This window comes from Colius striatus, chromosome 18, assembly GCF_028858725.1.
Source record: "Colius striatus isolate bColStr4 chromosome 18, bColStr4.1.hap1, whole genome shotgun sequence".
In the NCBI taxonomy this organism is placed as follows: domain Eukaryota; kingdom Metazoa; phylum Chordata; class Aves; order Coliiformes; family Coliidae; genus Colius; species Colius striatus.
In genome coordinates this window covers 9,923,260-9,946,662 of record NC_084776.1, presented here as the reverse complement: position 1 = coordinate 9,946,662, position 23,403 = coordinate 9,923,260, and the positions used below count along the sequence as shown (strand labels likewise).

At 49.1% G+C, this 23,403-nt stretch overlaps 1 protein-coding gene across 5 annotated transcripts; it reads left to right on the top strand.

The window, feature by feature from the left end:
• Window positions 1–1,229: 1,229 nt before the first annotated feature.
• EXOC7 (exocyst complex component 7) lies at window positions 1,230–23,044 on the top strand. Of its 5 annotated transcripts, XM_062010539.1 has the most exons (21): window positions 1,230–1,460; window positions 2,233–2,298; window positions 2,566–2,750; window positions 3,356–3,461; window positions 4,344–4,566; window positions 5,910–6,077; window positions 7,041–7,052; window positions 11,955–12,047; window positions 13,014–13,082; window positions 14,364–14,509; window positions 14,819–14,971; window positions 15,665–15,763; window positions 16,368–16,430; window positions 16,712–16,778; window positions 20,020–20,085; window positions 20,658–20,778; window positions 21,153–21,248; window positions 21,537–21,600; window positions 22,151–22,192; window positions 22,325–22,458; window positions 22,788–23,044. In XM_062010539.1, the coding sequence occupies exons 1-21, from the start codon at window positions 1,401–1,403 to the stop codon at window positions 22,888–22,890; spliced, it is 2,136 nt and encodes a 711-aa protein (XP_061866523.1). In that variant the 5' UTR covers window positions 1,230–1,400; the 3' UTR covers window positions 22,891–23,044. The 5 variants fall into 5 exon arrangements, with proteins under 5 accessions (XP_061866523.1, XP_061866524.1, XP_061866527.1 ...); XM_062010540.1 differs by lacking the exon at window positions 7,041–7,052; XM_062010543.1 differs by lacking the exon at window positions 11,955–12,047.
• The last annotated feature ends 359 nt before the right edge of the window (window positions 23,045–23,403 follow it).

The window sequence follows — 23,403 nt, the reverse complement described above, 5'->3', positions numbered from 1 at the left end:
TTAGGGAACTTTTGGAGAGAAGCCAGTGCAGGGCTACTAACATGATGAAGGGACTGTCTAAAGAGCAAAGGCTGTGAGCACTGGGGCTGTTTAGCCTGGAGAAGAAGACTGAGAGGGGTCTTTATCAATGCTTATAAATACCTAAAGTGTGGATGTTGAGAGGATGGGGCCAGTCTTTGTTCTGTGGTGCCCAGTGACAGGACAAGGGGTAACAGGCACCAGCTGGAACACAGGATCCATTTTAACATGAGGAAAAACTTTGCTGTTCAGGTAAGGGAGACCTGGCACAGGCTGCCCAGAGGTTGTGGAGTCATCTTCTCTGAGGTTTTCAAAACACACCTGGATATGTTCCTGTGCTTTAGCAGTGGGTTGGACTAGATGATCTCTAGAGGTCCTTTCCAACCCTCACCATTCTGTGATTCCATGATAAACCCTGCTGTCCTCACCTATGCTGGTGATCTGATCTAGGAGGGAAGTGATGACCTTTATAGAATGCAGTTTTCCTGTAAGCAAGGAGCCAAGTGTCTTAGGAAACAGGCTCTGGCAGTTAGAAAGAGTTAATGCTCAGGCTGTAGTAGCACTGTTTGGGCTGGGGTGAGCATAAATCACCAGCTTCATTGTGTGAACCTGACAACTTTGTACGCTTGAAGAGGGACCAGAGGCTGATAAGGAGGGAACCTGCCTCACAAGTCGCCAAAGGCTGGATGGACAGTGCCTGATTAGCCTGAAGTCATCAAACATCTGCAATAACTGGGGAAAGGTAAAGGCGGCTGGGGGAGATGGTGACCACCAACTGACTGCCCACCTGCCCAATTTACACCCCCGACCCAAAAGGAGGATGGAGTTCAGCCTGGGTACTCATTTATAGGCTGGAAAGACTGTTAACTGAACAGAATAACAATACATATGTATTAGGATATAGACTATGCTAATGTTTTGTGTATAAACACAGCACGGGAGGTGCTGCTGGGGTGTGCTGGCTTTGGGGATCACCCCCTAGCACCCATATCTGACCAAACACGCAATAATACACGTCCGCTTAGTGTGTGCTGACTGGCATCTGGCACACCGGGTAAGGGACCCCGCTGCTGCCACAGGCGCGGGATGGCGGCCTGACAGCGGGAAGCGGCCCCGGCACCTCCCGCCCGGGCGCTCGCAACATGGCGACGCCTCGCGCCCCAAGCGGCCGCCATAGCCGCGAGGGCCGGGCCTCTCGCGCCACCCCTGAGATGGCGGCGCGGCAGTGACGGCGCCTCTCGCGCCACCCCTGAGATGGCGGCGCGGCAGTGACGGCGCCTCTCGCGCCACCCCTGAGATGGCGGCGCGGCAGTGACGGCGGCGGAAGCGGCTCCCTGCGCTGGGTCTGACAGCGGAGCGCGGCCCCGGCGCCCCGCCGCAGAATGATCCCCACCGAGGAGGTGTCGGCCCGCAGGAGGGAGATCGAGGGCAAGCTCAAGCAGGTGGGACTGGGCTAGGGAGCTGCTGCCGGTCCTGCCGGGGCTTGGGCGTGCGGCCCGCACCCGCAGCCCTGGCGCGTTGCTCGGAGGATGAGGCTGGGACCTGGTTCGGTGGTCCCCGCTGGGCTTGGGAGCGTCTGGGTCCCCCTGAGGGTCTGGTCACACTGCTCCGGGCTGGGCGGCATCCCCAGGCCCCCTTCAAGAGCCTAGGGCCCTGTTTCTCAGGGTCAAGGGGAAGTTCTGCCCCCCTACTTGGGCCTGGGGCGCTACTGTGAGGGCCTGGCAGCCTCTGGGACCTCTTGCTCCGGGTCTGTGAAGCCAGCCCTTGCAGGCTGCCATTTCCCCGTATCTCTGAGCTTTCATAACTTGGAAACAGCCCTGGGTGGTCGCTTTGTGTTGGCCACTTGAATTCACGGCTGTATGTGGGATTTGGTTGATGGCTGTGCAACATATAAGCAGGGAAACGTGGTCTGAGTCAATGTGCCTTTGTGATAAAGGTGTTAATTTTGTATTATGCTGTGACTTGAGGGTGCTAAAGCTTGTGGTATCAAAGGGAGTCGAAGGGAACCTCACTCATTGCATGATGTGTTCCTCACCTTGGGTCAATTGTCCTGATTTCTGTTAACAGGTGGCATATTAAAATGTCACTGTAGCATCAGACCAAACATGGTTTGCTGCAGTGTTTACCAGGACTTGTGAAAACCTACATGGACTCTTTAGAGACTTAAATGCTTAATATTCATAACTGAAGACTATTTTTTCATCCTACTGACAGGAAGAAGAGACTCTGTGCTTCATCAAAGAGAGTCTTGAGAAGAGCGACCAGCTTACAAAGAACATGGTGAGATCCTTGAAGTCCAGCCCTAATGCTGGGCCTAGATTTCGTTTGCCTTAGCAGAAGCTGCATCTGAGGAATGCAAAGTGATGAACCACTTGTTCTGCATTTGTGTTTTACACTTAAGTGGCTGAGCCATGGCAAATTAGTAGCACAGCCCAAAAAGAGAAGCTGGGACCTGAAGGTCTCTGATTGCCCTGCTCTAACTCCTGGCTTACTGTATGGATCCATGGGAAAGGATGTCCTCAACTCTGTTTCTCTCTCGGTGTGTAGGTTTCTATCCTCTCCTCCTTCGAAAGTCGTTTGATGAAGCTGGAGAACTCGATCATCCCTGTCCATAAACAGACAGAGAATCTGCAGCGCTTGCAGGAGAACGTGGAGAAGACCCTGTCCTGCTTGGATCATGTTATCAGTTACTACCATGTGGCCAAGGACACTGAGAAGATCATAAAGGAAGGGTGAGTCGAACAGCTGGGTCTTGCTGGGCACCTTCATTCCATTGAACCTGTGGGACAGTGACAGGGGAGTTGGCTCCATCTGCTCATCCTAATGTTCCTTGTCCCCTTCTTGCACTTTCCCCAACATCAGTCCACAGTAAAGCTGCCTGATTTGGCCTTCAGCAAGCACCAGAAGGCAAAGGCTGCACTGGTGTCTCTTCCAGGTTTTGCAGACATGCTGCCACATGAATCTCATGAGCATTGGTGGCTTCTCCGCTTTCCTCTGCCCTTTTCCTGCCCATTTGATGTTCTTGCTGCATCCAGGATGAATCCAAAATGTTCTGGAGCCTGCTTTCAGCCTCTGTCTGCCTTCTCATCAGAGTCTGAGTAGGACAGGAAGGCAAGGCTGAGATTTCTGTGCTGCTCAGTCACCAATACTTCTGCACTTGCTGCATGGATTGGGGATTCTGCTGAGCCCTTGAATGGAGCTGAAAGGGAATCCTGTGTTTTCCTTCTAGCTGAAGAAAAGGAAATTGAAGTTTTCCTTGTTATTTTTGTCCTGAGCTTGGTCTGATGTCTCCTTTTGTTCTTGAGGCTTTGCTTTTCATGTTTGGTGTTCTTTTCAGCCCCACTGGGAGGCTGGAGGAATACTTGAATTGCATGGACAAAATCCAGAAGGCAGTGGAATACTTCCAGGACAACAATCCAGACAGCCCGGAGCTGAACCGTGTGGTAGGTGGTGGCTCTGGAACCTGGCTGGGGGAGAGAGGGACAGATGCAGTCCTGCTCCTTGCCTCTGGCTGTGAGAGGCTGACTGGCTTTTGCTGCCTGCTGAAGCAGGACTTTGGGCACAGCTGAAGAAATAATTGGTTTGGCTCCTGTTGAGTCTGCACTCAGCAGCATTTCTGCTTGTGACATCTTAGGGGCACAGGGCCACCAAGATACTGAGGGGACTAGAGCATCTTCCTTATAAGGAAAGGCTGTGGGACATGGGGCTGTTCAGCCTGGAGAAGAGGAGGTTGTTTCTATTGTATCCAGTGGCAGGACAAGGGGTGATGGAAAAAAGCTGGAACACAGAAAGTACCATTTACACATAAGGAGAAACTAATTGACTGTTGAGGTGAGGGAGCTGCCCAGGGAGGGGGTGGAGGCTTCTTCTCAGGAGGTTTCCAACCCCACTTGGTTACATTGCTGTGTGACCTGATCTAGGTGGGACCTGCTTTGGCAGGGGGTTGGACTGGATGATCTCTAAAGGTCCCTTTCAACTCCCACCATTCTGTGACTGTATGATTTTGCCCTCTCTATGCATTGTGCCACTAGGACATCTTGCACTTGTGATGGAGCTGGTTGAACCACCTCCTTGGGTAGCTCCTGTCAGTGCTTCAGCTGCATGAGCAGAGTGGGAGATCTGTTTAAATCCCACTTAAGACTGAGCAACTCCCAAGAGTTTTTAAGTTCAGTTTGCTTTAAAAGTCTCTTAGTTACAGACATTACTGGAGTTTGAAGCCTGTGGTACTTGACAGAGGTTAGAAATACTGCAGAAAGTGCACTCTTCTGCAGAAATACTCATGAGTGACTGACCACACAAGCCCTGTGCTGCTTCTGTCCTGCCAGAAATCCCTCTTTGAGAGGGGCAAGGAGTCCCTGGAATCCGAGTTTCGCAGCCTGATGACACGACACACCAAACCAGTGCCACCCATCCTCATCCTGGACTTGATCAGCGGGGACGACGAGATGGAGACGCAGGAGGAGATGTCTCTGGAGCACCTGCCGGAGAGCGTCCTGCAGGACGTCATCCGCATTGCTGGCTGGCTGGTGGAGAACGGCAGGAACCAAGGTTGGTGCTTCTGGATGGGGTCAGGCTTAGCCAGTGTGTGCCTGAGACAAAAGGGGTTGTGTGTCTCGCTGCATAGCTTGGCTTGTAGGTCACACACCTTGAGCTGTGACACCTCTGCTCAGGTGCTGCTGTGTCTGGCGAGCAGAGTCACACCGCTGTTGGTACCTGCAGCACTGGCAGAGCCAGTGACTGCCTTAGAGACACCTTTTAGGTGAGTAGTTCTGTCTCCTTGAGATGCTGCTTTTTTACAGTGTTTGTAGTGGAGTCTCCTTTTGTGGAGGCTCCTTCCTTGGAGGATTGTCCTGCCTGGACATGTTCCTGTGTGACCTGATCTAGGTGAACCTGCTTCTGCAGCGGGGTTGGACTGATTGATCTCTAAAGGTCCCTTCCAATCCCTACCATTCTGTGATTCTAGTGAGACTGAAGTGATGGTTTGTCAGTTGAACAGAATGATCTAGTGGATGTGATGAGAGGAAGAGCTGCATAAATAATGCACAACTTATCCTAATGCATAATCTGTCCCATAGCAGAAATCCATTTAACTTGCACTTGTAATGCCTCCTGGTGGAGCTGCAACTATCTAGTGCTCAGGAATTGTAAACGTCTGAGACATTGGTCACTTATTTCATTTGGGAACTATTTATGAGCAGAACTTTGTGTGTGAAATGTGACCAAGGGCAGGGGAAACCAGCAGCACAGACAACAGTCTTCAGTCAGTATGTCTCCTCTCTCCTGTTCTGCAGCCTCACAATCTGCCTACAGCTTTGTACTCCTTTATTAACTTTTCCTTGGGGAATGAATGACTTTGTGAACTTGTTACAGGAAACCTGTGTTTTCACATATTTACAGCTGCTACAGTCACCCCCCACTTCAGCCATTTACTTGAGTGGGGATTAATGCACTTACCAACTCTGATCAACATCTTTCAAAGCTTCTTAAGAATTTTTCCATGATGGAAGGTGCCTGAAGCATATTTTGTTAGTCAGTTTGTATTCTGTTTTCAGATGATGAACACCTCATTTAATTCCTGAGTGCCTTGATTCTGAGAAGTGTATAAAGTCTCTCATGCTAGAAACTGAGCACTGGAATCGACAGTGTCTTGCACAAACGTCTCTCCAATTCCAGTTGGTCTTGGTAGTGGTGCACAGACTTAATGTTGTGTATGGTGGGAATGCTGGAATGAATGCTGCAGTGGAAGGAAGAAGTTTTGGAAGAGAACAGTTGGTGTCCCACATCAATGCTAGCAAGTCCCCTTAGGGCCACAGAGTGTTTCAGGAAAGGTTTAACAAAGAGAATAGTGTTCTCTCTTTGCTTATAAACTTGTTTCTACCTTGTCTCCTCAGATTTCATGACTGTTTACTTCCAAATCCGCTCTGTCCAGCTTGACCGCTCCATCAAGGGGCTGAAAGAGCATTTCCGTAAGAACAGCTCCTCCACAGGGGTGCCCTATTCCCCTGCCATTCAGAACAAAAGGAAGGACACCCCCACCAAAAAGCCAATCAAGAGACCAGGTGAGTCCCTGGAAGGGGTGATCACTCCTGTGTTATCCTCTTGCCTGGATATCTGCACTGCTGAGGTAGCCTGTCTGAAACATGCTTTGAGGACAGGAGCAGAGGTGAGCTTTTGGAGACAAGCACCTCTGCTGTGCCCTGGATTCAGCATTGAGGTTACAGACATTTTCTGTCTGTATTTGTCAGGTGATCAGGTCTGTTCTCTGGACTGTGTAAGTGGAGGAGAGGGATTCTGTACACAGGGAGAGAAAATATCCTTACTTTAACAAAGCTGATAAGTAAAAAGAGACCTGAAAGGGCTATAAAAGTACACGGTCTCAGAGCACTCATCCTCTGCCTTGGCATATAGACAGTGCCACAGCTCAATGGAAAAACACAATGCCACGACACATTAATCATTAGCTATGAATAAATTATTGTTGTGCCATGAAACCAAGAACTCATCAGGAGTTGAGATGGGGAGTAGACCAGTGCCTACAGAAATGAGATTCAAAGTTTGCTCAGTTTTGGAAGAGCTGTTAAAGCTTTTGCCTTGGCCTGTCTGGAGGAGCTGTGAATGTAGCTGATGGGTGATTCCACCTCTCCTCAGAATGGAGGTTTGTTGTATTTTCTGCACTGAGTGAGGCTGGTCCCTCCCATCTAGCAGAGTGCAGAGCTGGAGTTCCTGATTCAGAAATGTGTCCCCACTTACCTCCCACAGCAGCACAGTGATGTCCCTCTGTGTGTCATAGCACCATGCTGTCTCCTCAGTGATAGTGATGGAAGTCAGGAAAATTCCTGTTTCTGTGGCTTTACCTGGCCAGTGCTCCCACTCCAGTAGCTTTTCCTGTTTTCCAGGTGGTTCAGGAGAATAATAAGAAATGTGGGTAGGGATGGGGAATGGATGGGATGGGGAAAGGGAGGAAAAGAAGTATCCATTTTAATTGTGTTGTGTTTATTTTTATAATCCTGATGTGAATGCAGTCCTCATCCCAGGTAATGTGCATCTCTGTGTGCTGTGCTGGCCCTGGGGCTCACTCTCTCCTGTGTGTGGAGAGGCTTTGCTGGGCCTCTTCTTGCTAAAGCAGAGGGTGTGCCTGGGATATCTGGAGAAGGCTGTGACATCCAGAGGTCACACCTCTGGTATCTAAAATCATTCTGTGCCATTGCTGCTGTGCCCTGGAGCTGTTCCTGAAAGCTGATGTGTGAGTTGCAGTTGGTGAATGCAGTCAGTCAGGGAATTTCAGAGAACCACCTGACAAGGGGATGCCTCACCCCACACTTGGCTTTTTTCTGGAGTTTAGCAGGTAGTTATTTGCCAAAGAATTTGCCCCAATGTTGGCACACTTGTAGAGAACAATTTCCAGAAGCAGAACTACCGATGACAGAAAACCAGTGTTTGAAGTTGCTCCTAAAGATGATGGCAGTCACTTGTGTTCAGCTCCTGAGCACTGGCTCCTGCCCAACTGTGTGATTGCACTAGGTGAAAGCTATATTTGTGCAGTTCAGTAGCTCCCTACTAAAGGTGCCAGATGGGGATCTGTAGTTGAGCTGTTGGGAACTCAAGTTGCAGATGCTTCAGATTTCATAGAATCATAGAATCATTTCAGCTGGCAGAGGCCTTTAAGCTCATGGAGTGCAGCCTCTGTCCCAGCCCTATCAACCACCAGCCCATTGCTCTCAGTGCAGCATCCACCAGGCTCTGAAACGGTGACTCCAGCAGCTCCCTGGGCAGCCCCTTCCAATGCCTGACAGCCCTGGCAGCAGAGAAATTCCTCCTCACATCCAGCCTGAGCCTCCCCTGGTGCAACTTGAGGCCATTTCCTCCTGTTCTATTGCTTGTTACCGGGGAGAACAGACCAACCCCCACCTCACTACAGCTTCCTTTCTGTTAGTTGTAGAGAGTGAGAAGGTCTCCCCCGAGCCTTCTTTTCTCCAGGCTGAACAGCCCCAGATCCCTCAGCCCTTCCTCATCTGACCTGTGCTCCAAATCCTTTCCTAGCTTGGTACCCGCCTCTGGATCCTCTCCAGCACCTCCGTATCCTTGCAGAGAGGGGCCTAAAACTGGACACAGTATTGGAGGTGTGGCCTCACAAAAGCTGAGTCCAGAGGAATGATCACCTCCCTGCTCCTGCTGACAACACTGTTCCTGATCCAGGCCAGGAGGCCCTTGGCCTTCTGGGTCACCTGGGCACGCTGCTGGATTTGGTCCTGGTTCTCAGTTATCACCTGATACTGATAAGATTTGTGGGGTTTGAATGCTTTTGAAGGCCAGGAGTGGTTAAAACTCACCCACCAGCCATCTTTTGTGGCTACTTAATTGTACTTAAAGTAAAAACAGAGAGGGGGCAAAAAAAAGAGACTTTGAGCAGAGTCACCATTTTTTCTCAGTTCTATCAGCTTTCAAGGACAGCCCTTGAGGTGGAGGTCTCAGTGATCCTCTTCATAGCAAGGTTCATCTGGTGGTGTTTTATCCCCTGCTTTTAGCCTTTGTTCAATTATGGACAAAGAACCTTTTTTTCTGTGCTATTCCTTCAGTAAGTAAAGTTCTGCCCATTTGGGTTTCAGACAAGGGTTTTTTCTCATGGTTCCATCAAGTGAGTTAGTGTCTTCAGTCCATGAGGAAGAATATCCCAGTGCACACCCCACTGCACACTTTAACCTGTAGCAAGGGACAAATAACAAACTAAATCTGATGTGCTGTAACTTGTTTACCCTCAGAGCAAAGCCCCAAAGAGGCTACAGCTAAAGGGCAGGTGAGCTATTAGGGGCAGGGTACCAAGACACCCCTCACTCCCAGGTGCTGTTGGATGCTGGAGAACGTGCTCCATATCCGTCTGTTGTTTCAGAGGCTCTTCATCTCCCTGTTATTTTTGTATTTGTTGCTGTACCCTTTACTGTCTCCTGTTGTTACAGCATGCAGTTCAAAATCTGACTGCTGGAAATGCTTCTAAAGCAGAGTTGTCACCTCTTAAATGAAGCTTGCCAAGTCAAGTTGAAGTGACAAAGCAATGTGTGGGCTTTTTTTGGCCCCCAGTAGTTTGCTGTGTGAAATGTCAGCAGTCTGTCTTGGGGCAAGTGTATTCAGGTTCCCAAACCATCCTGTTGTAAACCTGCACATCAAATATTGTGTCTTTGTCATGCCTGTAGAAGCAGTGCCCTTTTGTTGGCTTGAGAGCAGCAGGTATCTCAGAAGCCTTGCCTTGCCATGGAAGGACAAGGCCAGCAGGTGATGGTAGGGACCCCCATCCTGGCTGCCTACAAGCAAAACCTGAGAGCTTTAGCCAGTTTGACACAGGCCCCTGCAGCTGGTGCTTAAGAGGATGCATTGCCCTTCTGCTTGGTTAGAAAACTGCCTCATGGAAGAGAGAAACAGGAGAACAATGTGCAGTTAGAAAACTCTGCCTCAGGTGTGCCCCAAAAGCCACTTTATTTAACAATGAGGCCACAGGAGCAAGATTCAGGTGGTTTTTTTTTTCCTCTTGGCTCTATTTTTCTGAGACTTCCTTCAAGTTATAGGGGAGCCCTTTTCTAGTTCACTTAATGCTCCAGTGTACCTGGCGGTGAGGTAAACACAGTCTGTGAAGTCTCAGTGTGGGAATAAAGAGCCTGTTCCTGCCTCCCATATTGATCACTGCACAGCCTGAATGGGATGTTTTCATTAGGAGCTGAAACACAATCACATTTGGTTTGCAAGCTGCCTCCTACAGGAAATGGATCATGGAACAAAAGCATTCAGCTTCCACTGGAATCCATTAAAACCTAATTGCAATGCAAAGTAAGAGTGATACAGCAGCACTGAAGTGATGCCCATGGACACTGAACCAAGCAATGTGTGTCAGTGTAAAAGACAGGTAATTGTGCTTATGCAATTAAAAATGCAGCAGAGGTGATTGAGCTCTCAGATGAGAAGAAACTGTCCCAGGTGGGCTGTGGAGACTTAGAGCATGCCTCTGAAGTGAGATCCTACTGACAGCAGCAGCAGTTGTGCTGTCTGCTTGGTTTTCACACCAATTTACTCTTTTTTAATTATTTGGGTTTTTTCACCTTCCCCCTGGAGGCTTGAAAGGGAGAAAGATGAAAGAACTGGTAGAAGAACAGTACCTGGGTTGAGCTGCTCTGGTAACAGCAGTAACAAAGAGCTTACTGCATATCTCCAGAACTTGCTACAGCCCTGCTTGCTCAGAGCTTGCTGTTGTGCCCAAGCTCTTAAGGTTTCTGAAAGTAGCTAAGAATAAAGTGCAAGTGTTGGGTGTGAAGGGCATCGGGAAGCTTGGAAGAAGAGTCATAGCCTCCTCATTTGATCATGTGGGAGAAGCCAGGAGCAAGTGCATCAGCACAGTAAAGGTGTAAGTCTTCCCACCTCCCTGGTGTGGGACTAGAGGGGAGAAGTTTCCTGCTGGAAGGATGTGCTTTATGGATATGATTTGTTTTTACTAAGTGGTTGAGAACACTCCAAAGTGGTAGAAGAAAAATGTTGCCAGTGAAACATGCTGCTTTAGGAGCTGTGTTCTGTTTGAGTTCCCAAGGTTAGGGCAGCTTGGTGATGTGGTAGGAGCTTCTCTGTCCTGTCCTGCCCCACTAGAACTGTGCTATCTGAGGGACCTGAGGTTTCCTTCCCACTCTGTGTATCCCTTTACGGGATGAAGCTCTCCTGCACCCCAGGATGCTGTTCTGCAGCAGTGTGTACTTGGACATCCCCTCAGGAGAGGGCTCCTCAGCATTTGGGCACCAGCACTCATGTCCAGGCCTGGCTGTGGCTCACAGCCACTGCTGCCAGTTGGAGTGTTCAGTGAAGAACAATTCTTAATTTTGGCAGCAGCATTTTTATTCCTTGAACCCTTCTTCATTTATGTAGCTCAGTTCAGCTTCATCTGGGTCTCCTATAGAAACTCCTTTCACCTTACCAAAACTTTCTGTTCCCTGTTGTGCAGGCAACAGCAGAGCTCTGCTCTGAAAGGGTGTCCATGTGCTTCTGATAATTGTAGCTTGTTGCATGACGACTAACCTTTTAATGTGGAAACAGTGCTTAGTCTTCACTTGTCACGTTAACGCTTTGTTTTGTGCTTTCCAGCTGTATATCCAGCACTGGCTTTTGTTCAGTTCTGTCTGGTTTTTGTGTGTGTTGAGTATAAATCTTTTAACCAATGTTATTTTTTTTCCCATGGTTTTAATTGCTTTGCAGTTCCTTAGAGGAGAAATGTCTCGGGGATGAGGGTGACTTAATGCGAGTTAGACATGGGTGGGCAGCGTCCATTATTCTATGATTCCTGGGTTGGGAATTGCTGCTCCAAGGGCTCTCTTGAACCCAGAGGTTGTCACCTTTTTATTGCTTCCTCTAACACCAGAGATCATCCCTTGTGGGGCTGTGGGGCTCCTGATGGGTCTACATTGAGCATGCTCAGGAAACACCCCTTGAAAGACCCTTTTTTCTGCAGCTCTGACCGAGGGGCTGCAATTGTGGCTCTGGGGAGCAGGACAGGAACTGTCTGTACTGCAAAGCCCTGCTTCCACAGCCAAGGAAAGCAACAAACCTTATACACTTGGATGCAGAGTACCAGCTTAAATAAACTCATTACAGAGAAGAGTGCTTCTCTGTTTCCCTTCTCTGACCATGTTTTCACCTCACCAAACTGATTTGGGCACTCCCTGGTTCTGTAACTCTGGCTGGAGTTCATGCCCCAACCCTCAAAGCAGGGAAACAGTCTGGAAGTTCCATTGTATCTGCACATTTGGCTATGAGTTTGGGGTTCACCTTCCTGTACTGAGCATGCTCATTGGTGCCCAGCATCCTCTTGCTGGGCCCAGGTGACTTGCTGGTGGAGGGCTGGTGTTCTGGGTTTGTTTTCTTTCACTCATTTTCTAGGTCTTGTCTCTTCTCTCTGACTCTGGTGACAGGCACGATCCGTAAGGCTCAGAACCTTCTGAAACAGTACTCTCAGCATGGTCTAGATGGGAAAAAGGGGGCCTCTAACCTCATTCCTATGGAAGGTAATCACAGCTTTAGCTATTTCACCCTTGACTTTCTCTGTGTTATCAGACTTGCTTTTCCAGGTGGGCCTTCCATTAGCCTAGTGCCTGGTGGGCAGCACTGGATGGGTACAGCTGTCTCAAGGGAACTAAGAAGATGCTGGAGAGACAAACTCTCAGTTTAATGCCTGAATTTCAAAGTCTCCATAGACATGAAGAGGAACGTTATCTTAAAGCAGCTGACCCACCATAGCCACCTGGCTAATGGAAGCTCTGCTCTGATGACATCTGCTTGTGGTGTTTCTGTTTTCCTTTCTTTTTTGCCTGGACTTTGAGACATTCAGTTTCCTAGTGACCTTTCCAAACCTGATGCTGAAGTGTCACACCACAGGTAACTCAGTGCATCGTGCATCTGTCTGTGGACACCTACAAAAATGGTCTTCTTCCATATTCTGATCTCCTCTGCTCATGGAGGTTGTACCAGATAAGGGAGAAGAGGTCTCTTGCTTCAAACTAAGACCTTTCTGCCTCCTGCTGTGTACACATCCAATGTAGATCACTCTGGCAGCTACACTGTAGTCTGTAAAATCCCAGATGGTGACTAACATCACTCGTTTTGGGGAAAAAAGTTCTTGTGCTGAGCAGCACATGAGCTTCGAGTCTGGATTTGTGCTGGTTGTGGGTACAAATCAGACTCCTGGTACCTGCTGTCCCATCCAAAACTCAATGCAAGAGATTCAAGGGACTCCTGTCCCAACAAATTACTTAATGCACACTTCTCATCAGGTTTCAAAGGGTTGCTACTGCTGCATAGCCCAACAAAGGGATTTGATCAGATAGCATTCCTGGGACTGTGTAGGGAAAAAAAAGTGTCCACCAGGTGAAATAAGCCGAGCTTGAAGCAGCTTCCAGCCAGTGTGAGCATCTGTGCTGTAACCACCCTGGATAAATCGCGCCTTCTGTTTGTGCCGGCTGCCATCTCACTAGGTCATGAGCATGATTTACGAGTTAAACACCTTTCCGAGTCCCTGAGCGACAAGCACGGGCCGGCTGCGGGTAAGTACCGTGTGGTCACTTGGTAACATCCCTTCTTTTCAGCATGGGTCACACTAGTTGGATAGCCAGTGGCTGTTCATCTGCCTGGGCAGTCCTAGAGCATGGGCCTTCCTCTGGCTAAGAGCTTCTGGCACTTCTCAGTAGAATTCACTCCTACTAATCACACACCCCCCGTGGCCTCAAACAGGGAACCCCAGCTTTGTCCGACCAAAGGCCGGTGGCCCCCGTGCTGAGGGGCACCTCCTGCAGTAGCTTGTTTATTACTGAACAGGAGAGGTGTCAGGAGCAGCACACAATGCAGTGGGCTGCTCTCCACCACAGACACTGCAAAAGCACAGCACGTTTGTGTGAGTCCTGCTGAGCAGAGCTTGCAAAAGATCAACCTGAAGGACTTGTCAGTGTAGGGAAGAATTGGTTCTTTCTCCATCAACAGTTGCAGATGCTGCTGGGAGGAGAGAAGCAGCAGGAGCAGCCCGTGGCATAGAGAAAGCCTCTCTGTGCTGTCATCTTGTGGTTACTGCAGGGGTCTGAGCGATGCAGGATGCTGTGTGCCTGTTTGTCTGTCCTGCTGACACGTCCTGCTGTGGTTGGCATGAGTTAGTGTGGTCTCTTGTATCATACCAGTACTTCTCTTAGCTACCATGTAGATTCTTTGATGGATCTTTGTCTGAGGTATTTGTATACTAGGACTGGAATATTTATGTCTGTTTACAGCATCATGTAGCAGATAGCTGTGCCTGCTTCATCGGATTTAAATGTTCACCTGTCTGGTTTGTGTCTTCTGTTTCTGCCTGTGGGAAGAGGCTGCCTTCCAGGACAGCCTTCATTTCCCAGAAATGTTGATGCAAAGTGGCCATTCTTCATCTGCATGATGGATGGAGATAAGGAATTCTAAAAATATAAGCAGAGATGTTGAATAATTCACCTCAGACTTTCCTGAGGTAGTACTCCCTGTTCAAGCCCTTGATTAAAGTTAGTCTGTATGCCAGAAGAGCTTCAAACCTGCCTTCTGTCATGAGGCTGGAAGAGCTGGTGTCCTGATGTGTCTCCTGAACTGCAGGTGCCTTCACGTGCCTCCTGCAGGGTATGCACAGCTCCCCCTGCACAAACTCAGGGGGCACTTTGGTGAGGACTCTTGTTCTCACTCAAGATGAGTGCAAAGCCTGAGCCACCTTTTCCAGAAGAACCTTGTGCTCCTTGTGTAGACTGAGGCCTTGGAGTGAGCAGAGCTGCTGGCAGCTCAGTGGGAGTTCCTCTGTTAAGGCCCTGTTGCCCTTGCAGGGAGGGATGACGTCTTTGACATCGAGATCGACGCGTACATTCACTGTGTGAGTGCCTTCGTCAAACTGGCGCAGAGCGAATACCAGCTCCTGACACAGATCGTCCCAGAGCACCACCAGAAGAAGACATTTGATTCTCTCATCCAGGTCAGTTGAGCCTCTCTGCTTGGCTTCTCTTGTGAAGAATACACACAAAGTCTTCTTCTCTACCTCTTCCTTGTGAGGATGTGAATTCCAGCGCCTGCTGTGGGTGCCCAAGAGCAGCACCACTGCCAGGGCGTCCTCCAGGACCTGTTTGAGCAACTGACGCCTGCACAGGCCCTGGAGAACATGTGCTCAGAGTCACTCACTGAGTACCACCAGCAGCTACATTGGCATCCTCAATAGGTATCCTGCATCGAGCCCTTTGTGCTGCCAGGCCGAAAGTCATACTGCTTCCTTCTGACTTTGTTGCAGGAGTCATTAGATAACTTGATCATGGAGGGGGATAACATTGTCTCAGCTGCCCGGAAAGCCATCATCCGACACGACTATTCAGCTGTGCTCACCATCTTCCCCATCCTTAAACATCTTAAACAGATGAAGCCAGAATTTGACCAGGTCTTGCAGGTAAGTGTGATGGGATTGGAGAGTGTCCTGTGGCTTGGGTTATCTGCAGAACTTTTGGAAAGGGTTTGTCACAGTGGCTCTGAACAAAGCTGTGCTGCTCCTGTCCTCCAGAATGGACTGTGAGTGACACAAATGCAGCTTGTTCCTTCCTGTGATGGTGAACCAGCAACTTGGCATCTGTCAAGCAGCAGTTCTTTTCAGTTTGAGTCACGACCCAGTGATGGACTGTCTACATGATTCTGCTGTATGCATGGCCTCTGAGGTGTTTCATCTCTGATACTGTTGAGCTTAGTTTAAACTGTGCCTGCTGACATCTGGAAGATGGGCTGCTCTGAGGAGAGCCTGTTTGGACCATGCCCCAAGGTTCTGTAGGTATTAAATGTGACATCCAGGTTTAGCAAGGCTCCTTTCCACCTGCTGCCAGCTGGTGATTGTGATGTACCAGCCTCCTGTATCATGTGCTGTGTAAGAGGAAACATGAGAGGCAGCAAGTCCTGGTCACAGCATCTTCCTTTTCTGGCTGGCAGAAGAGTGCGGGATTTCACATGTTGTCAGTGGTGCTGTAAATACTCTCCTGGCACATGTGGTATTGGGAATGAGGTGCTGGGGTGGGGGATCAGGGAGGGTGGGTGCTGGGTGACAGTTCAGACACTGATCGTTTTCCTTCTGTGATATATTATGGAACTATTTCAGGGAACTGCAGCAGGTACTAAGAACAAACTGCCAGGGCTCATCACTTCCATGGAGACCACTGGTGCAAAGGCACTAGAAGAGTTTGCAGACAACATTAAGGTAGGATTCTCCTCAATGTTTTCTCTGTCGAGACCAGCATGTTTGGAAGAAGGGTTTTCTGAGCAGAACCTCCCAGTTTAGCTTTCTGTGAGTGAGACCATGTTGTTTCTGACTATAAAGCAGGAGCTTGCCGGATCAGTTTGGACTGTCCACTGCAAGTACCAAATGTTTGGTGCTGATTTCAAGTACAGATGGCCTCTGCCTAAGGCCTTTAATAGCCATACTACAAATAATTTGACGTGAGCTTCTGCAGCTGTCAAGCCAATCTCAGAATTTAATCCTATTTAAACAGAAAGGAAAACTGCTGAACAGTTTTGGAGGATTCAAATGTCCCTGTACAAGGTGGGCTTCGTGAGTGCACTGTCTTGTAGATGAGCTGAGCATTTGGTGGTCACCTGCTGAACGAACTGCTCTGGCTCTGAGCTGCCCTTGTGCAGGAGCTGCAGTTTCTGAGCACCAGGAGATGGCACTGCAGGAGGCAGGCCTGAGGATGTTGGGAGAAGCTGGATAAACAAGCCTACAGCTCACATGCAGCAGCAGTTGTATTGTAGATGCCTTCAATTCCCTTGCATTCTTACTTTATGTCTGTCTCTTCCCTTCTTAGAACGACCCAGACAAGGAATACAACATGCCAAAAGATGGGACAGTTCACGAACTCACCAGCAACGTACGTGCTGATGGTCTGAACCATTCTGTGTGAAAAACAGCTGCTGAAGAGGTTTCAGAAAGAGCAGTAGGGAACTTAATCTGTCCATAGAGAGATTAGTTAGTTCCTCTTGCTAAGCTGCAAGATGGCTGTGGGCGAAGCCCAGCAGCTCAAAGGAGGGTTGGAATTTGTTTCTTGAAGGCTTTTAAGTGTGGGGAGACAAGTAGTCTTTCATGATCCTTAATAGCAGAGCATGGAGGAGACAATGTCAGTTGCTCATAAGTTCCCTACCTTGCTCCCAGGCCATCCTTTTCCTACAGCAACTGTTGGATTTCCAGGAGACAGCGGGTGCTATGCTGGCATCACAAGGTACGTACATGTGTGGGGCTTGTTTGGGCATGCAGTTCCTTCCCCAAATTGTCTGGGCATCTTCCCTAAAAAGGTCAAACCTCAACATGCACTGTGAGCTTGTTCTCCTCCTGTCCTTCACCTTGTGGTTTTTCTTGTCCTCTGATCTGCTATGACCATGCAACTGCCTATCTGGAGAACTCCAAGGGATTCAGTTTCCCTCTGGCCTTCCATAGGTGTCTCTGCCAGATACTCAAGGGGTGGTGCTCTGTAGTATCAGGAGAGGGTGCCTTAGTCACTGAGCTTCAAATCTGGCACTGACTGTACTGGAGTGAGAGTGGTTGGTCCAGCTAAGTTAGCTGTAGTTGATCTGTCTGTTGCCTTTCTCTGCCACATCCTCTGACCAGAGTACAACCGCAGCAGCAAGAATGTTCTCCTCACCATCTAGCCATGGTTAAGCTGTGACTGCTAATGGAGATAAGTTTTAGCTCTGCTTCCCAGTATGCTGAGGAGACTAATTCCAGAAAGAAATACGTAGATGAGCAGCTCAGAGCTACTATCTGACGTAACAGGGTGCTGCTGTAGAATCATGGAATAGAATCACAGAATTGTTTTGGCTGGAAGAGACCTTTAAGCTCACTGAGCCCAGCCTTTGTCCCAGTCCTATCACCCACTAGACCATTACCTCAGTGCAACATCTGCCTATCTCTGAAACCCCTCCAGGGATGGTGACTCCAGCACCTAGAGCATGATTCTGCAGCTCCCAGCTCTTTAGTGAGCCCTTGGCCTTGGCAGAATACATGCTTTCAGGTGGGCTTGAACAGAGCAGGCTGGAGAGGTGGAGAACTGGAGATTCAGGGACCTGAGGAGACACAGGCTGCTAGCTGGTGTTTGGAGAGGGTTAGGATGCCCATTAGGAGCAGGTGAAGGGGGAAGCTTACAGCCACCTGCAGGCTTGTAACTGCAATTCCTGCTTAAAAAAAATCTGCCAGCTCTAAATTAACTCAAAACAGAATGTCTCTACTTCTTGCCACGTCTCCTTGTGCCCTCTCCACTTGCAGCCTCAGTGTGCTTAGAGCCTCATGGGCTTTGACTCTCTCCTTGGCCACAGAAGTGGCCTGAGGGTCTTTTTCTTGGGAAAAACAACTGTTTCTTATGTCCTTCCCAGAATGGTGATGTCAAGGCTTTGGATATGTCATAGGAGCTCATTCAAAAGGTAGCACAGGGTTTTTTATCCTTTATAGTGGTCATATGGTTGTGGCCATACACAAGACACACAAGCCATTGGCTCATTGTAAAGACAGCTTGGGAAAAATGCCTCTTTGCAGTCTGTTCAATTATTAAAGCTTGAGGTCAGTGTAATTGCAACAGCCCTGGTAACTGAGGCTGATGTGCAGTACCTCAGAGCCATGTGAGGTGAAGTTGTGGTCTCTGGGCAGCCTGATGTCACCCTAGATGAAGTGTCATCAGGTCAGAGGTGATTCTATTGGTGGAGTTTAAGGAGGAAGTCACTTCTGCAAATAGAGACACCTGCTTTGGGATGGTATCTTGCCCCCAAGGGTGCTTCTCCAACGACAGCTTCCAGTTGCTAGCTCCAGCGTGGGTGGAGCTGGGTTAGATAACTCCCACAGTGAGCCCAAGTGCTGGCATACACGTGCACATTTTTTTCTGCAACACATTCCACAAGTGGTAGCAAAAGCAAAATTGGTCAGTTGAATGCAGGGATGCCAAGCTCTTGCTCTTGCCCACTGAATGGCTTTGTAGGGCCCTGTATAACTGTTCAGGGGTGCTAAAGTGCAGAGTGAGGGTGGGACGGCATTGCTCAGGTTCTTGTGGGCTGTGCAGTTCGAGGACCAGTGAAGTGCTGCTGCCATGAGGGGAAGCATTCCTTTGCCTTGAAAGTGGATTTGAACTGATTTAGGATGTAGTATTGTGCTAAATACAAACAATAACGATACCAACAATGTCTCTGGGAGGGGAAGGAGGTTTGACTCTGCCTTTTCTCTATGATCTCCACTCTGTGGCCTTGGAGGGACTCCTGCTTGCTCTCCTGTGTGGCTGGCTGTGGCTGCTCTGTGTTAATATCTGCTTTGTTCTCAAAGGGATGGTGGTCTCTAACCTGTCTTTTTGCACTTTGCATTTCTTTTTCTCTCTCCTCCCTCCCCTTTTCTCTCTGCTCTGCCTAATCTTTGTAGTTCTTGGGGACACATACAATATTCCTTTAGATCCCAGAGGTAAGCAGACTTACCCACACGTACCTGTTCATGTTGCCTCGGACTCTGGTGATGTATGTTAATTCCTTATCCTCCAGGACTGGTAAATAAGTTAAGACATAATTGAAAAGGGAAAAAGGGGAGGGTAAGTAGCTCTTGCCAGTGGGCTGGAGAGAATAGGGAGGGCTTGTCACCAACACACAATGAGGGATGGCACATGAGCTGAAACAGGCTAAAGACACTCTCATGGCACTGAATCTCCTTGGCACGGGGAGCAGATTGGCCCAGCTGGTACCATGCTTTAGCCCACGTGCTCTCTGCTCCTTATTGTCCAACTCCCAGCAACAAGAGCCTCAAGGCCTTTCCCATGGGGTGCTTTTGAACTCAGACCACCCAAGCTAGGCCCAGCTGCCAGGCTCTCTGTTGGGGGGAGGAGGAGATAGCTACCCCACGTGTCCTGTGGGCCCCATGCCCATATGTCCCTGAGGGCAGAAAGCCATCTCTCAAGCACAGACAGAAGAACGTGTGCCAGCCCTGAATCACCACTTGTAATAGCAGGTCCTTGTGCAGAGCCAAGCAGGCCCTATCAGCAACCATGGGGATGGCTGAAACATTCCAGAGCCCTTCTGCTTGTTTCAGTTGCTGTTGTGTGCCTGCTGTTAACAACTCCAGCTCATTTATTCTCCAATTGCCAATTTCTAGTGCTTACAAACCCTTTTCAGGTGATGGGGGAAGGATGGGGAGGATGTATTTAATGGCTCTGTTTCTGATCAAGAGGATGTCCTCTGAGCACTAGGAAGGAGAGATTTCTCACAGGGTGCTCAGCACTTGATGCAGACACAAGGATTGAGGAGTGCAGAGCTCTTCCCCCCTCGCCCTGGATAAGCTGCTGACAGTGGCCCCGGAGCAGGGAGCTGATGCCACTGCAGGGAGCTTTGCACTAACTCCATAGCAACAGGGATGAGGCTTGTTTGAATAGAGGCAGGCTGACCATGCATACCCCCCTTCCCCATGGCATCTTAACTGGCTTAAGACTCTCTTCTTTTCAGAGACCAGCTCTTCAGCCAGCAGTTACAGTTCTGAGTTCAGCAGGCGGCTGCTGAGCACCTACATCTGTGAGTACTCTGCACACCTTCCCTCATCAGCCCCAACAGCTGCCCTTCCCTGACCTCATCCTTGAGTGAAGAGCACAGGCTGTGTCCATTACTCCATGTGATCTTTCCATCTCTGAGCAGGAGTCTCATGGGAGGGATGAGAAAACAGGGTCAAGCTGGGAGTTTCAGGCTGTTACAGATAGGACGAAGCACAGTGCAGCAACTCCATGTGCTGCAGAGCTTTTGTCATTGGCTGCCTCAAACCATTCTTACCCAGTGCTTTGCACCTTCAGCCCCACAGAGGCTCCCAGCTGCTAGTGCTTGAGCTTGGCTGCTGGGCAATAACCAAAACAACCCTGTATTATCAACATTTCTTTTCAGCATCAACCCAAAACACAACCCTGGAGCAGCTACTAGGAAGAACATTAACTGTCCCAACCAAAATCAGGGCACAGTGTGTGCACACACAGTTGGGGCTGTGCTTTCAAGTTGCTGTGGGCCCACAGGAATGGGACAGACTGTTCACTTCAGGTTGTCAGTAATGGGAAGTTTCAGTGAAAAATGTTTTCTTCTCTCTTTTTTTTCTCTTTAAGGCAAAGTGCTGGGCAACCTCCAGCTTAACCTTCTTAGTAAATCCAAGGTTTATGAAGACCCAGCTTTAAGTGCCATTTTTCTGCACAACAACTACAACTACATTCTGAAATCTCTGGAGAAGTAAGTGTGTGTCTGAGTAAATGTCTCTCAAGTCCAGGCTGATTCCAGGGATGGTTTTGGAGCAGAGCTCTGCACTGAGTGCAGTTACTTGCTGGCCTATCTCATCTCTGCTCTTTGGAGAGCTTTGCACTATTATAAACATTGTATTACATGAGAGTGGAAGGTGAAAGCATCAGAGATGCCTCAGGCTGTGGAGGATCCTTTGATCTTGGGACTCAGGACTTTGGCAAGTAACTTGGAGTAGCCTCTCTCTGTCAGTTTGTGCTTTTCAAGGTCTGTTAAGGGCAGAAAATAACTTGTTGATAGGGGTTTGAAATGTTGCCATCCTGTGAGCAGCTGGCTCACGTGCTTCCTCAGGTTTCCTGTTCCCTCAGGTCTGAGCTGATCCAGTTGGTGGCTGTGACACAGAAGACAGCCGAGAGGTCGTACCGGGAGCTCATTGAGCAGCAGATCCAGACCTACCAGCGCAGGTCAGCTGCCAGCCACGGCTCTTCCCTTAGTTTTCTCAGCTCCTTGGGAGCCAGTGCTGCTGGAGCAGTGGCAGAGATGAGCCTCAAGCCAAAACCAAATGATTTTGGTTACCAAGTGATTCTTGCCTAAAACCAAATGATTTTGGTTTCCAAGTGATTCTGACTTGGGAAGAGGGCACTGTAGAAGGTTTTGGGGTGTGTGTTGTGTGGAGTGGCCTTTGGGCCATAAATGTTCTGGTGAGGCATGAGTCACTCCTTTGCCTCTTTCCTGTCTTGTTTCACATGCAGCTGGTTGAAGGTGACAGATTACATCTTGGAGAGAAACCTGCCTGTCTTTCAACCAGGAGTGAAGGTGAGAGGATGGGCAAGGATGGTTTTGAGGAGACAACAATTGCCAGGAATATTTTCTCCTTTGTCATATGAAAAAAATCCCTGAAACCTTCTTTGTATCTCATGGCAGTATTGCTCTGCAGAGTGAGTGCTGTGGCTGGGGCCAGATGGACAGCAGCTCTGCCTTCTCATTTCCCCTGCCTCAGACTCACACTAGTCTTTTAATCTCTGCCCCCGTTCTTACCTTTTCACCTGAACAGATGATTCTATCTTGAATTTGCAAAACTCTTGAGACCTTCCCTTAGAAAGGGCTGGAAACACAAAGAAATCTATTTTTATCTCTGTTCTGGCTGAAAATTACCCTTCTTAAGCCTACTTCAGACAAAAGCCAGTTGCCAAACATAGGGTGCTGCTCAGTGCAGCTTTCTGTCCTCCCTGGTTCAGGAGAGGGAATTCAAGCCAAGTAGGCACGATATTACTTGGGTTGATTCCTTGGATGGGAAGTTGTGGACAAATGCTTCTGTTGGTAATTTTCTAGAGGTGAAATAAAATCTTCTCCCTTCTTGTTGCAGCTCAAGGATAAGGAGAGGCAGATGATAAAGGAGCGCTTTAAGGTGAGGAGGTGATAAACCGAGACAGTCAGACCAAAGGTCTGCCTGAGGAGGAGACCTGTCTGGGGGTGAACATCAGACTTAGCATAGAGACATGATTGCAGACAGGACACTCACCAAGTTTTCCTCTGGCAGGGTTTTAACGACGGGCTGGAGGAGCTGTGTAAGATGCAGAAGGCCTGGGCAATCCCAGACGTGGAGCAGCGGGACAAAATCCGCCGGGCACAGAAAACCATTGTGAAAGAGACCTATGGTGCCTTCCTCAACAGGTGATGACTTGCACCATTGTCCTCTCTTCTTTAGAGGAGTCCTCTTGCTGAGGACTTTGAAGCCTAGAGTAGCCTCAGCTGAGATGTGTTTCTGCTGTCCTGTCTTAGCTTCTCTGCCTTGCACACTGAAACATGCCCAGCCTGAACTCTACAGGTTGCAAACATCTGCTGTCACCCTGCTTCCTTAGTCAGGATGAGTGCAGGTGTTCCAGCCAGCACAAAGTTCTGAACCGCCCTGGGCTAGGCATGGAAAACTTGGGAGACCACCTGGAACGAGGTCACTGGCTCCCAACAAGATACCCTGTTAGATCTGCTGTCTTCCTTTGCAGATATGGCAACGTGCCCTTCACCAAGAACCCCGAGAAGTACATCAAGTACCAGGTGGATCAGGTAGGGGAGATGATCGAGAAGCTGTTTGACACATCGGCGTGACTCTCCAGCTGTCCTGTGCTCTCCTGCTGCCAAGCACAAGTCAGTGTATTCTCAGCAACCTTTGGGACTCCCATCCCTCCTCCCCTGCCCCATTGTGGTGGGCAGGGTGTTATACTTGTATTTATCAAAGATTTATAAACCTATGGGAACACTGCCTCTGGGACATGTTTATCTTCTTCCTGATCCTTAGCAAAGGCTGTGGATGCCCATGGCACTGCTGTGAGGGACCTTGTGTTTGTGACCTTCAGGCCTGAGTGTAAATGTTCATGCCTTGATGCACAGCAGAAGTGGTGAATGTGTTTAAAAAAGCCAAGACAACAAAACCAACCAACGAATCCCCTCTAAAGAAACTCAAAAAGACCCCCCTCAAACCCCTTGTGGGTACTGTCCTGGTGAGGGCAGGAGCCTATAAGCTCCAAATGGTGCTGCCTGCTTCCCTTGGTGGGTTTGAGGATCCCCAGCTCTGTAGAACCCCAAAGGATTTTCCCACTGTTCCTCTTCACTGTTGTTTTG